Below are 13458 nucleotides of genomic sequence, written 5' to 3' on the forward strand. Positions count from 1 at the left end.
AATAGTTAAAGTCAAAATAACATGACCCCTATCAATGCATCATCGGTTTCCGTCTGTTAATAAAACTAAAACAATATTTATAAAATTAGTTGAAGATATGTATATTTTTACGAAAATATCAAAGCGGAAAAAAAAAAAATGCCGAAGTAAAAGAGAACTAGATTGCTGGTTGTTACGCAATTTTGCATGTTCTCCGATATTTTCAGTATTTATTTTCTCTTTCGTTTGTTTCGGTTTATATGGAAGGGTGTTTTTTTTTGGGGGGGGGGAGTCTTGCCTAAGATTATTGCATGGAAGCTATTCTAATATTTGGATTTAGGTCTAAAAGATAGGGTTTGTGTTGTGAATGGATGAGGTTTATCAAATCCTACAGATGTCGGTAAAACCTAGGTTACGAAAAATAACCAAACTGAATGTTTGTGAAAAGCTACTGACATCTAATTTCTCACAAATGTTTAAAAAAAAACCCACCCAAAATACAGGTGACGATATTAACATTAGTTCGAGCAGACGAACGAGATTCTTGTAATACAATTTCAACGTAGTCATGACCACTGCGTTTTTTCAAATAGCTTTCTCTAACATTATCTAATATGTCCTTTAAAAATTTACCTTTAAAGCTTAAAAGGTGCAAGCTGAGAGAGATTTGGATGCCATTTCTAGCTAATTGAGCGGCCATGTAGAGGCTAGCGAAAAATAGACAAAAAGGCGAGGTCCTGCCAGGAAGGAAAAAGAACTCGTTTAATGCACATGGAGGTACCTTCTCTTAATCACTACATAAAGATATAAAATTTACATTTGGAACGATAAATTTCTTTAAACTAATCTCTGTAGCTTTACCTCGTCAATATAAAATCAAATGTCGATATGAAAAAGGGGTATCGATACTGTTTAGAATATTGACATAAAATGTATATTTACCTTCATTATTCCATACTAAACCAACATCACCATCAACATAAATTTTGATCACTTTTTCATTTAAACTCTCTTCCATGTTAAATCTTATTTGTGGGGATTTTCTAAAGACAGAGTCCAAGACACATGGGATAAAAATTCAGCGATTTATATACGTCAATCCATCGTGTTTACTCCAACGAGGTAACGAGGACATCGAGTGCCTCTAAATTCCAGCATGGAAATGAAACGAACTAATGTATATGTATATACCGGAGCAACGAATGATTTTGACATTTGCGTTCGATTTAATAGGCAAAATATTTGAGATAATTTTATTTGGCATTTGCTTTAGAATATGTGGACATCATGCACCAAAAAGACAATAGGAAACAAAATCATGCCTGTATGTTGTTGTTTAAAACGTTGAAACAGAAACAAACAGTGCCAATCCAATTCCTTGGAGGAAATTCACACTCCAGCATCTCGCAAATTGTTTTCTTTTCACTTTAAGAAATATTTTCTAGCTATAATTATACATTTTTAATTTGCTTTTGAAAGCATCTTAACAACAAAATGTATTTCTAACAAGAATTTGATGGTTCTTTACGAATATTGCAAATTTAAATCTAATTCTAGTCTGGCGGAATCTATCGTGCATGTTTCAACAGTTCATTTATTTAATTCATGTTTATTTACTATCAAAACCTGTAAATAATTTTAAATATTGACACTGTATAAATGTAGAAAATGAAGTTAACTGGAGCCTATGGCTTAAAATTCTTTACAAAGAATGACGCTTCATCCTGACTATTATAGTTTTGCCCCAGGTCGTGAACAAACAAATTTATGATCAAAAGACAATCAAGCCTTGACCATCCAGTTGTTTTTAGTGGCATCTGTGACTTTATCAGTATTCTTTTTTCTTTTCTTTTCAAGATGCTAGGGTGTGATTTGAGGAATGTTAAACAGCTAATTATAGCAGGTCAAGTGTACATATAGAGGAGCCCTCTGTATGTGGAATATAAGATTGAATTATTTATAGATGATTATTTCACTTAATAATCCCCGAAACATAGGCAGAATTACTCAAGAAGTCGTCTTCTGGATTTAATATAAGTGATTAATATATAACATCGATGTAGTCATTAAATGAATATCGCTTTTCTATGTCCTGTAATCCAGCTGTAATCCTGTAAATACCAAGTTCACCTTGACATTCGTTCCTATAGGCTCTATAAAATAATGACAACAATGCACAAAATCGCCTATTAACCCTGACCTTGGCAAAGAAATCATGATAATACAATGTGTTCCAATGAGTTGGGGGTCACTTTGTGTAATATTGATTTTGAACATATTCAGGATGAAGGGTTTAACCTTAATATTTAACTGGCATTTAAAAATATTTTAATCTACCCTGCAAGGATGAAAGGCAAAGTGACCTCGGTAGGATTTGAAACTCAGAACATAGAGACGTAATTAAATATCACTAGGCATTTTGTTCGTCACTCTCCTGATTCCACCACCCATTGATCTGACTGGTGTCAATCAGATTTCGTTTTGATGATGCACAACAGCTCAGAGTATTTTGTGATGTTTATTTCCTTTTCCAAAAGTATTAGTTACGTAAATGAATCATAATAGCTTCCACTTTGCAGTCTTAATCTTTTTGAAGATAATCTCATGTTTTATCTAAAACCATCACAGTAGAAAGTTTAATATTAATGAGCTTATGAATATTTATATTTTTCTGATTTTGAATAATAAATATTGCATTAAATACTTTAACGTTGTCCCAAATTTCTTCACAAAACCCAATAAAAATATTTTACGTTTTTTCATATGAAAATATTTATACACAAAAAATTATGTTAGCAATAAATTAAAAAGTCTCATATCTACGACTGAATGGAAAATGTTTTACTATTCCGCTTTTTAATTGTTCTATTATAATAAGTCACGTGTCTGCTCACATGACCAATTTCTGGCGGGAAATTTTAGCACAACTAACGTGGCGCGTACACCTTTGTTGCGGGAATATTTCTAAGGAAATTTAATTTTCCCCTAAGTTTTATCATTAATAATGACTACAGACGTTGATCAACGCATTCGTGATCTCCAGCGGGAGTATTTAGACTTCCTGGATGATGATGTAAGTTATACAACGTTGTTTCTGTGATTTTTAATTCTCAAAATAATATTACTTTTCCCGGGCTTTTTCTTACTCTAAATTTTTCCCAATTTATTTTCCTACACTATTATTTATTATCTTGCCGTCGCCAATGATATTAGTAGCCAAGTTCAGTTTCTTGTCTTATTTGTTTTCTTTCCGTATAATTGGCTTTGATTGCTTGTTGAAAATGCTTTTTATAATTTCTTTATGAAATTGTTTCATTTAAAGTTTTTATCACCAAGACAATTTTTTTTTTTTATAACTGCCATATATTTACAGATTTCTAAGTCTTAAAATATAAAATTACACATCTTGAAGTTAGATTTTTACATTCATTATAGGTGGTATATTTTTTCTTATAACTCACAAGTTAACTGAGTTTCCTTTGTTTAAATCTGTAACTGCTGTTGATTTTCAAACTCACTTGCAACAAATTAAGGTAATATTGTAAACGTTAACTAAAATTAGCGGTGATCCAGTAGATTAGAGTATGATGTCTAACAACATTGATCGAGCAGGAATGCCAATAAGGCTTACTCTACACAAATGATGTGCTGTCCCCGCGAATTTATTTCCTCATAACTTCCAGAAAAATGGATATTTTTTAGTGAAATTTTCTACAAATAAGCTTCATATAGTGTAGATTCCGATTGTATTGGGATTTGTAGAAAAGTTTTTCCGTTGGTGGGAAGAGGTGTTTCGAGAGATTCACACGATTGTACTTTGTTTCCTCATGACATTCAGAGAAATGGGTATTTTTTAAGGAAATTTTCTATATACCTTTCAGTGTGTAGATTTTTATTATATCGAAATTCAGTATAAGAAAAGAAAAAAAAATTGGTTCACAGATTCATACTGATTACACATCACATATATGATACTTGAAATTTTTTGGGGAAAAAATGTGATGTGTCTCAGTTGGTATGTGTGTGTGCTCACCATTTTCTCTTCATATCAAATTCTCTGAAAGGTGTTAGTAGAAAATTTGGCCAAATTGCATTTAAGAATAACCTTTTTTCTGAAAGTCATGAGGAAACAAAGCCGACTCGTGTGAATTTTCTGAAACTCCTCTCCCGGAAAATTTTTATCATTACAAATTCCGATATAATCAGAATCTACACCATCTAAAGCGAATATGTAGAAAGTTTCGTGAAAAAAAAAATCCGTTCTCTGAAAGTTACGATGGGACAAAGTCGGGAGTGGGAGGGGGGCACGTATGTAGGTATGCCTATTCCTTTAAACTTCTATTTCTATCGTGCAATTCTTATGGAGTCAATAAATGAAAATGATATGCAAATACATCAAAAATAGTATTAACGATGAAAAGCTATTTTATTTAGCAATTGAGGTCACTGCTAATTTATTTACAGTTGCTTTATATTCTTGAATTGCAAAGAAAAAAGTTTTGCACCTGCTGCTGTAAAAGTGTCGTTACGTCATTAACATTCAAACTCCATTAAATATCTAACAAAGTTTGTGATACCCATAGTTTTTCAACTTTACATGACTAAATATCGTTTACTCACGAGTAAAAGGCAGCGTGCCTAACTCCTCCTTGCAGGACAGCTGATATAGGTGGGAATGACGAGGAGAAGGTATCGGAGACATGACTGGAATGCTTGCAGCAGAAAAGATTCTGCTGAGGCACAGAAGGATCAGGTGTTAAGCCGTCCTACAAATTGAGTTCATCTCTTAAAATAGCGAGATTTAAACTCAGAACGAAAGAGCCGAAACGGATACCCCAAGGCATCCAGTGCAATAGTTCATTTAACGCTGAAAATGAAACAAACTTATAAAGTTACTCCGATTGACAAGAAATTAAAACGATTGCAAATGGCAGAAAAGTAGAGAAAAACGCCCGTTGGCATTTCTTCGTTTGACAATAACCAGAAGAGCAATCTTCCAGATCACTTTTTAAATAAACTTTCTCTGGCAGTTTTTTTCTCTTTTCTTTTTCTTTTTTTTTTCTAAGATTACGAGGAAACAATTTAATCTTATGGTTTCTATAACGTTTTTATAGTAATGAAAAAAAAAAAAAAGCGTTATTTACTTTGTTGAGGCATTGTCATTGGCAAATGAAAGAGAATAGGGGCAAAAAGTGAAAATCCCTAGTTGAAGTTTTGGGGCTGAAAATATTTGACATTTAAAGCCAATGACGGATTTTCTGTGTTGTCCCTTGATCTACTTACAAATAGTAGCCTATTCTCTTTCAATCACATCCTGTCGTCTTCAAAGAATACAATTGCATTGTAGTTCCTGATAGACAAAAAGATGAGGTAGTTACCTCAGGAATGCTTTGTAATATAGGTCTGCTGAACCAAAGTTAACCTAGTCTAAGCAACAGTTTTTACTTATTACTGAAATACTCCATTATCAAGCTGTTACTATTTTTCAGCTGGGTAAAATATATACAGGGGTGGTGCAAAAGTAGGTATACAGTTATGGATTTGGTTAAAAAGAGACGATGAGTGAGTGATGGCTAGAAGAATATTGAACTTCATTTGATAACCAGTTGATCTAGCAAGTGGGGCCAGTGTGCAATTATGCTGTCATGAGGTAGGCCCCGAAACAACGTGCATTCTCTCCTGATGACTCCATACACTTGTTGGCTTCCGGTATTCAGAGCTTTTGACTGGTAGCACTTGCATATGCAAGTTGTTTGCAAAACCTCTAAATTAATAACATTTACTTGAGTAAGTCATGTTCAGTTTTGTTAATAACTCATTGATCCAGAACTAAATCTCAAAAATTTGCTCATGTTCATAGATAAAAACCTCCAATCTTACTGCCCCAAAAATAGCAACCACAGATATTCTACAGAGCTTATTTGTAAAACACTTTCCTTAGCAAATAAAGATTTATATGTTCATTTAACTCCTACTGTCGTGGGAAATCGAGAAAGCAGTAAAAATTAGGTCTGGTTAAGAAAGAAAAGTATGGCTTTTAGTATATTAAGAGCCTGGTACGATTTTTTTAAAGTAGATTGTTGGTGTTGAACCACATCAAATTGTTACTTATCCACTTGCGTTCTCTAGATTCAGTTAGTTGTTCATAAACTTTGTCTAATGGCAAAGAGTGGAATATTCTGCTAAGGTCATTTATTCTTTAACAGTCAAAATAGAGATAAATCTTGCATTAGGAGGAAAAGTTGAAAGAATAATTTTCTATTTGTTTTCTTACAGGATGACCAAGGTTTTTATCAGAATAAAGTACGTGATATGATCAATAACAATGAGGTTCGCCTTGTTGTGAATATAAATGATGTACGTCGAAAAGTTCCAAAAAGAGCTCAAAGGTAAGGTTAATGTTTGCATCTTAAAAAGCAAGGAAAACAGGTGTTGTTTGATAATCTTTTATCTGATGATATTCCATAGAATGAGTTAAAGGAAGCAGTAAATGGATATTTAACATTGTTATAATTGATCTCCAAGCAGAGATACAAGTCTGCAAATATTGGAGAAGCTTATAGTTGATTATATCAGGGCCATGGAGTCGGAGTTGGAAACAATTAAGGGGTAACTGGAGTCAGAGTCTTATTTTACTTATTACTTATGCGCCCTTTTAAAGCCTAGCCAGGCCCATGGGCCCGGTTTCCAGGCTTCTATGGCGTTCCCTCCAGCTGGACGGGTCACCAGTCCATCACAGTGTTACTCAAGAAACCGGAAGAATTTGTGAGAGAAAGTTGGGGCTAAAGAGTACAACAGGGGTCGCCACCACCCCTTGCCGGAGCCTTGTGGAGCTTTAGGTGTTTTCGCTCAATAAACACACAACGCTCGGTCTGGGAATCAAAACCGTGATCCGACCGCGAGTCCGCTGCTCTAACCAGTGGGCCATTGCACCTCCACGAAGTCAGTCGGTAAAACTATACTGACTTTGACATCTTTATTCTTTAATATAAACTAGTTACAACGTATAGGCTTATTCAGTACAAACCTATGCATATGCTTTATGAGAGAAATAGGTGAATCACAGGAATCATTTGATCTTTCAGTCATTGGACTGCTGCCATACTGGGGCATAATTGAAAAAATTGACCCCAGCACTTATTTTCTTAAACCTGGTATATATTCTGTTGGGCTCTTTTGTTGAACTGCTAAGTTACAGGGGCATAAACTAGCACTGGTTTATGATGGAGAAGACGCATGGTTTCCATCTTCCAAATTCATTCACAAGTCATTGGTCTACCTGGGGCTATAGTAGAAGACGCTTGCTCAAGGTGCTGCACAGTAGGACTGAACCCCAAATCATGTGGCTGTAAAACGAGTTTCTTAACCACACAGCCATACTTCCAAATAAAAATACATAATTTTAGTAATAATGTTACTAAGAATGGTTTTCTCTGGTGATATGAAATGGAAATTCCATGTGGATTGTAATAGGTTGGCATTGTTTTAATCTTTTATCGTGCTTCAGTCATTTGACTGTGGCCATGCTGGGGCATTGCCTTGAAGGGTTTTAGTCAAAAATATCGACCTCAAGATTTACTTTTTGTTAAGCCTAGTACTTAATCTATTGGTCTCTTTTGGTAAACCACTTAGTTACAGGGACATAAACACACAAACAGTGGTTGGGGATAGACAAAGACATACACACAGAGATGATCATTATTTAATGTCTGCCCTCCATGTTGGCATGGATAAGAAGGTTATCAATAAGGATACTGTTTGCCTCTATTGGAGATGGTTCTTTAATTCCTCTTATTGCTGCTAAGTTAGGAGTCAAAAAGGTATCTGCTTACAACTGGGTTTTACTAAACCATATAAAGTTTTATTTATGCTTTGTTTTAATTAGGTTGTAGATGGCCAGTGACACGTAAAAAAGCACCATTCGAGTGTGGTCTTTGCCAGGACAGCCTGACTGGCTCCCCTACTGGTGGCACGTAAAAGACACCATTCAAGCGTGGTCGATACTGGTACGTCCTGGCGGCACATAAAAAGCACCCACTACACTCAGAGTGGTCGGCGTTAGGAAGGGCATCCAGCTGTAGAAAATTTGCCAGATCAAATTGGAGCATCGTGCAGCCTTCTGATTTGCCAGTCCTCAGTCAAACCATCCATCCCATGCCAGCACGGAAAGCGGACGTTAAACAACACTGATAATATTTGGTACTTATTCTATCGGTCTCTTTTGCCGAACCGCTAAGTTACGGGGACGTAAACACACCAGCATCAGTTGTCAAGCGATGAACATATACACATACACACACACACATATATATACATATATACGATGGGCTTCTTTCAGTTTCCATCTACCAAATCCACTCACAGGGCTTTGTGGTTAGCCCAAGGCAATAGTAGAAGATGCTTGCCCAAGGTGCTATGCAGCAGGACTGAACCTGGAACCATGTGGTTGGGAAGCAAGCCCTTTAGCACACAGCCATGGCTGCACCTATCCTTACATTTTGTTCTGTTATATTGTCATTATTTCAGATAATGAGAGATTTTTTATATTTTTTGCATGCATTTCAATATGAATATTTTTATATGCATAAAAAACTATTTTCAGAAAACTTAAGTGAGGAAATGCTTTTCATGAACATTTAAAACTTTTTTCCAGTTTATTGAATGAATCCTTTGAAGAAGTGATAGCTTTCCAAAGAGCTTTGAAAGAACTTGTGGCCTCTACTGATCCAGTTTACAGTAAGCAGTATGAAGATTTCTTCATTGGTTTTGAAGGAAGGTTTGTAAATTCAAATACTCTTTTACTTGTTTCAGTCATTTGACTGCGGCCATGCTGGAGCACCGCCTTTAGTCGAGCAAATCGACGCCAGGACTTATTCTTTGTAAGCCTAGTACTTATTCTATCGGTCTCTTTTGCCAAACTACTAAGTTACAGGGATGTAAACACCAGCATCGGTTGTCAAGTGAGTTTCCGTTTACCAAATCCACTCAAGGCTTTGGTCGGCCCGAGGCTATAGTAGAAGACACTTGCCCAAGGTGCCACGCTGTGGGACTGAACCCAGAACCATGTGGTTGGTAAGCAAGCTACTTACCACACAGCTACTCCTGTACCTATGATTATAATTTTTAATAAATTTTGTACTTTTTGATGATTTGGTTCATGTTAAAAGATTAACATAGAAAAAATGGTTCACCTCATTTATAGGCTTGGGACCAAATGTTACACTTTATTTGAATGTCTGTTTTTTTTTAAGTATCTCTCCAAATTTTCTATAGAAATTATAGCCAACACTGAAAGTTATGGTGTTTCAAATACAAATAGGTCTATGTAAATAATCCTTTCTATTATAGGCACAAAGACTGAAATTTTGGGAGAGGGGGCCAGTTGATTAGATCAACTCAGTATGTAACTGGTATTTATCGGCCAGAGCAGCCGTCTGGCTTCCATGCCGGTGGCACGTAAATAGCACCATTTGAGCGTGATCATTACCAGTGTTGCCTTACTGGCACTTGTGCCGGTTGCACGTTAGAAAACATTTGAGCGAGGTCGTTGCCAGTGCCGCTGGACTGGCTCCTGTGCAGGTAGCATGTAAAAAACAGATTGCTATACCATTGGGTGATCACTCCATTTAAAAAAAAAAAAGAAAAAAGAGTCATATGCATCTAATAGATTTGATTCAGATCTGACTGGATTGGTCCACCTATGAATTAATATGTACCTTGATTAGATCTATTTTACTGTTGTTTAAATATTTTGTTGACTTGCAATATTAAGTACAGTCTATTTTAAGTGTCTGTGGAGGCGCAATAGCCCAGTGGTTAGGGCAGCAGACTCGCGGTCGTTGGATCGCGGTTTCGATTCCCAGACCGGGCATTGTGAGTGTTTATTGAGTGAAAACACCTAAAGTTCCGCAAGGCTCTGGCAGGGGGTGTGAGGGTGGCAAACCCTGCTGTACTCTTTCACTCATTCTGTCTTCCTGTTTCTATTGTACCTGTATTTCAAAGGGACCAGCTTTGTCACACTCTGTATCATGCTGAATCTCTCTGAGAACTACGTTAAGGGTACACGTGTCTGTGGAGTGCTCAGCCACTTGCACATTAATTTCACGAGCAGGCTGTTTCGTTGATTAGATCAACTGGAACCCTCATCGTCGTAACCGACGGAGTGCCACGAAATTAAGGGTCTATAATAGGTTACAAAAAACTCTACACTAATTCTATCCTTATGAAAGATCCTGAAATTATCCAGGTCATGAGTTCAGTCTTCTCATAAGGCTTTCCTTTCATATGAAACAGTTCACAGGAGAAAAAATTGCGAAATTGTGTTATTTCTGATTCTGTAGTGAACTTTCCTTAAACTTGTAAATTCTTTAGATAAAAATCTATCTCAGTGCCTTTAAGTTTAATATAGTAATTCTAAACAGTACCTCAATTAGAAGTAGGTAAATGTTTTTATGAAACTATCCAGATCAGTGGTTCTCACCTGTTTTTTGCCAATGGATCCCTCTTGATTCCTATTTTACTGTGTTGGACCTTCATATCCATTCAATGTTTCTTACAAAAAAAATTCTTATTTTTTTATAACTAAATATCATAAGAAATTGTATTAAAAAAATTGTTAAAATATTTTGTGCATATAACCAGATTATTGCACACAAAGTTTAACGAAATCTTATGAGGAATCTAAAGGTCATATGAACCCCCAGTTCAGAACCATTGGCCCAGATAATCTGAATGAATGTTTTTCATTTTTTATCCATAACAATTTTCTCTTTGTTTATCTTTACTTTTTTTTTTTTATATAGTTTTGGTAGTAAACATGTGACTCCTCGCAGTTTAACCTCCCATTATCTCGGAAATATGGTTTGCGTAGAAGGCATTGTAACAAAATGTAAGCTATCATTTAAATTATTCCTTTCTGTTTCTTTCCTGATGTGCAAGTTGAGAATATTTTCGTTTTCACTTTTCTGTTTTCCAATTCATTTCTACCATTTTTATCACAAAAATTCTTTGTCTCATGATTGCCAAAGCATTGGATAACTCAGTCTTTAATTAATTTGCTTGCTTCATGTTCCTGCTTGATGGGACTGGGGTCCATCAGTGCTCCTTGTTGCTGGCAGCCCCATGCCAGCCCCTCTATCATCCAAGATGATGTTGAGCCTCTTGAGATCTTCTTTAATCAAGTCCATCCATCCATCTGGTGTGGAGCCTACCACAGGGCTTCTTCCACCCTGCAATTGCTGTGTTAAATGGGAGTAAAGTCCTGGTGGGTGGTAGAGGATATGTCTACCAGTGCATGTCGCAGATGAGATGGGAGATATTTTATAATTGCTTTTTAAGTCTCAAGGATACTCTCCACTTCAACTGGCTTTTACTTAAGCTGCTTTGTTTTTTGGTCAGTGCAGTCCCACCTGACTGATAGGTAAGCAGTCATTTGTGCTATAAAATTCTTTCATAACATATATCTTGTATCCTTAGTTTCCACATTGCCATTAAAGTCTATAACTATGATTTTGATGTCTCGTGTGTGTATTTTGTTGAAAGGGCTAATTAAGAGAAAATTATGCATGTATTTAGAAACTGTTGTTATTATTTTTGCTGCTAACAAACTTAAATAGCAATAATTCTTCACTCATTTATGATTGAATAAACATAGCTATCATCTATCTTGATTTATTACAGATGCATTTGTTCTTATAAGATTTCATTATGATAAACTGATTAGCTAATTTGAATACATATAATTATTTCATTCCCTCTAAATAACACTGAACATCAAAGAACCCAATATACTGGCTTTATTTCTGTTCCAAACATGGAGTTCTGTTGCACCAAGTCATTAAGCACAAGCAGAAAACAATCTCCTTAGCTTTCAGAGTACATGTATATTTAAAACCATCTGTATGCTATATCACAAGGAAATGGTTTATTTCAACTACATACATCTTCACACATTGCCAAACTTAATTTGGCCAGTGTTCATTATTGATTGCTAAATTTGGCACAAGGCAGCAAATTCTGGAATGGTTTAAGTTCATTAGATCAACCTTAGTACTTGAGTGATTTTTTTTTTTTGACTTCTGAACAAAAAGCAAAAAATATGAACTTAAGAATGTAACAAATATATAGCTTATCTAAGGAAATACATGTGTGTGTGTCTATATTGTGTTTTTATATATTGTGTATATTTATGCCCACTTGTATTTACATTTGTATCTTTAAGCGTATGTATATGTAGTTCTTTCTTTCTCTCTGCATATATGTTTGTGTGTGTGTCTATGTAGCATTTTAATCATTTCTCTTTTTGCCTCTTTGACGTTTTTCAAACTTTTTGTTGTTTGTTTTATTTCTTCCTCTCTTCGGCCATTGTTACTTTCCTTCATTAACACTTTTTACTGCTTCCTCTCCCTTACTCTTCCCTCGCCCCTCTCTTTCTTGTGTTTGTGTCCTTCAACACCAATTGTCATTTATTTTCTCTCCAACAAATAGCTTTATATGATATGTTAGATTTTCTGCTGTAACAGAACATCACTAGTTTCCTTGGATTCTACTACTTCACTAAACACTCTAAGATTTCACTAATTCTGTCATCAATTATCATTTTGATGTTGATAAATTGTGTTAAGAATTGTTGTCTCCTTGGTTTCCTAAAGGACTGTGGTGACGTTTTTACATTGTATTTTCAAACCAGGCATGAATCTGTAACTGAAATAAAAGTAATTTATCTTGCATGGGACCACTTTTTTTTATAATGCTTAGAAATTTGACTAGCAGGATTGAAAAATGGACTGACAAATTATCATATTTGATAAAATTAATCATCATAATCATCCTCATCGTTTAACGTCCGCTCTCCATGCTAGCATGGGTTGGACGATTTGACTGAGGACTGGTGAACCGGATGGCTACACCAGGCTCCAATCTGATTTGGCAGAGTTTCTACAGCTGGATGCCTTTCCTAACACCAACCACTACGAGAGTGTAGTGGGTACTTTTACGTGCCACCGGCACAAAGGCCAGTCAGGCAGTACTGGCAATGGCCACGCTCAAAATGGTGTATTTTACGTGCCACCTGCACAGGAGCCAGTCCAGCGGCACTGGCAATGATTTCGCTCGAATGTCTTTACATGTGCCACTAGCACAAGTGCCAGGAAAGTGCTGGTCACAGGTGTCATCACGATTTCGCTTTCACTTGCCCCAACAGGTCTTCACAAGCGGAGTTTAGTGTCCAATGAAGGAAAGGTACGCATAAGTGGGCTGGCTACACCCCTGGCAGAGGCCTTGCATTTAGGTCTCACTTGGTTTGCCAGGTCTTCTCATGCACATCATATTTCCAAAGGTCTCGGTCATTATCATTTAACGTCCATTGTCCATGCTGGCATGGGTTTAACCAGGGCTGGCAAACCGGAAGGCTGTACCAGACACCAGTCTGATCTGGCATGGTTTCTACAGCTGGATATCCTTCCTAACGCCAACCACTCC

General features: G+C 36.1%; 2 protein-coding genes across 3 annotated transcripts in view; one reads left to right on the plus strand and one right to left on the minus strand.

Moving 5' to 3' along the window:
• The window catches only part of LOC106877127 (tRNA-splicing endonuclease subunit Sen34), a 16687-nt gene extending 11942 nt beyond the window's left edge, over positions 1 to 4745 (minus strand). Inside the window, exon 1 of one of the 2 annotated variants that reach the window (XM_014925926.2) lies at positions 4600 to 4745. In XM_014925926.2, coding sequence (XP_014781412.1) covers positions 4600 to 4681 — 82 coding nt within the window. In that variant the 5' untranslated portion in view covers positions 4682 to 4745. Of the gene's footprint in view, positions 1 to 921; positions 1395 to 4599 lie in introns of those variants that run through there. The other variant, XM_014925935.2, reaches the window with a different exon arrangement.
• Positions 2876 to 13458, plus strand: part of LOC106877107 (zygotic DNA replication licensing factor mcm3) — a 29600-nt gene continuing 19017 nt past the window's right edge. The window contains exons 1-4 of the mRNA XM_014925904.2: positions 2876 to 3052; positions 6256 to 6368; positions 8633 to 8755; positions 10782 to 10867. Coding sequence (XP_014781390.1) covers positions 2984 to 3052; positions 6256 to 6368; positions 8633 to 8755; positions 10782 to 10867 — 391 coding nt within the window. The 5' untranslated portion in view covers positions 2876 to 2983. The remainder of the gene's footprint in view (positions 3053 to 6255; positions 6369 to 8632; positions 8756 to 10781; positions 10868 to 13458) is intronic.

Source organism: Octopus bimaculoides, chromosome 4, assembly GCF_001194135.2.
Source record: "Octopus bimaculoides isolate UCB-OBI-ISO-001 chromosome 4, ASM119413v2, whole genome shotgun sequence".
In the NCBI taxonomy this organism is placed as follows: Eukaryota; Metazoa; Mollusca; class Cephalopoda; order Octopoda; family Octopodidae; genus Octopus; species Octopus bimaculoides.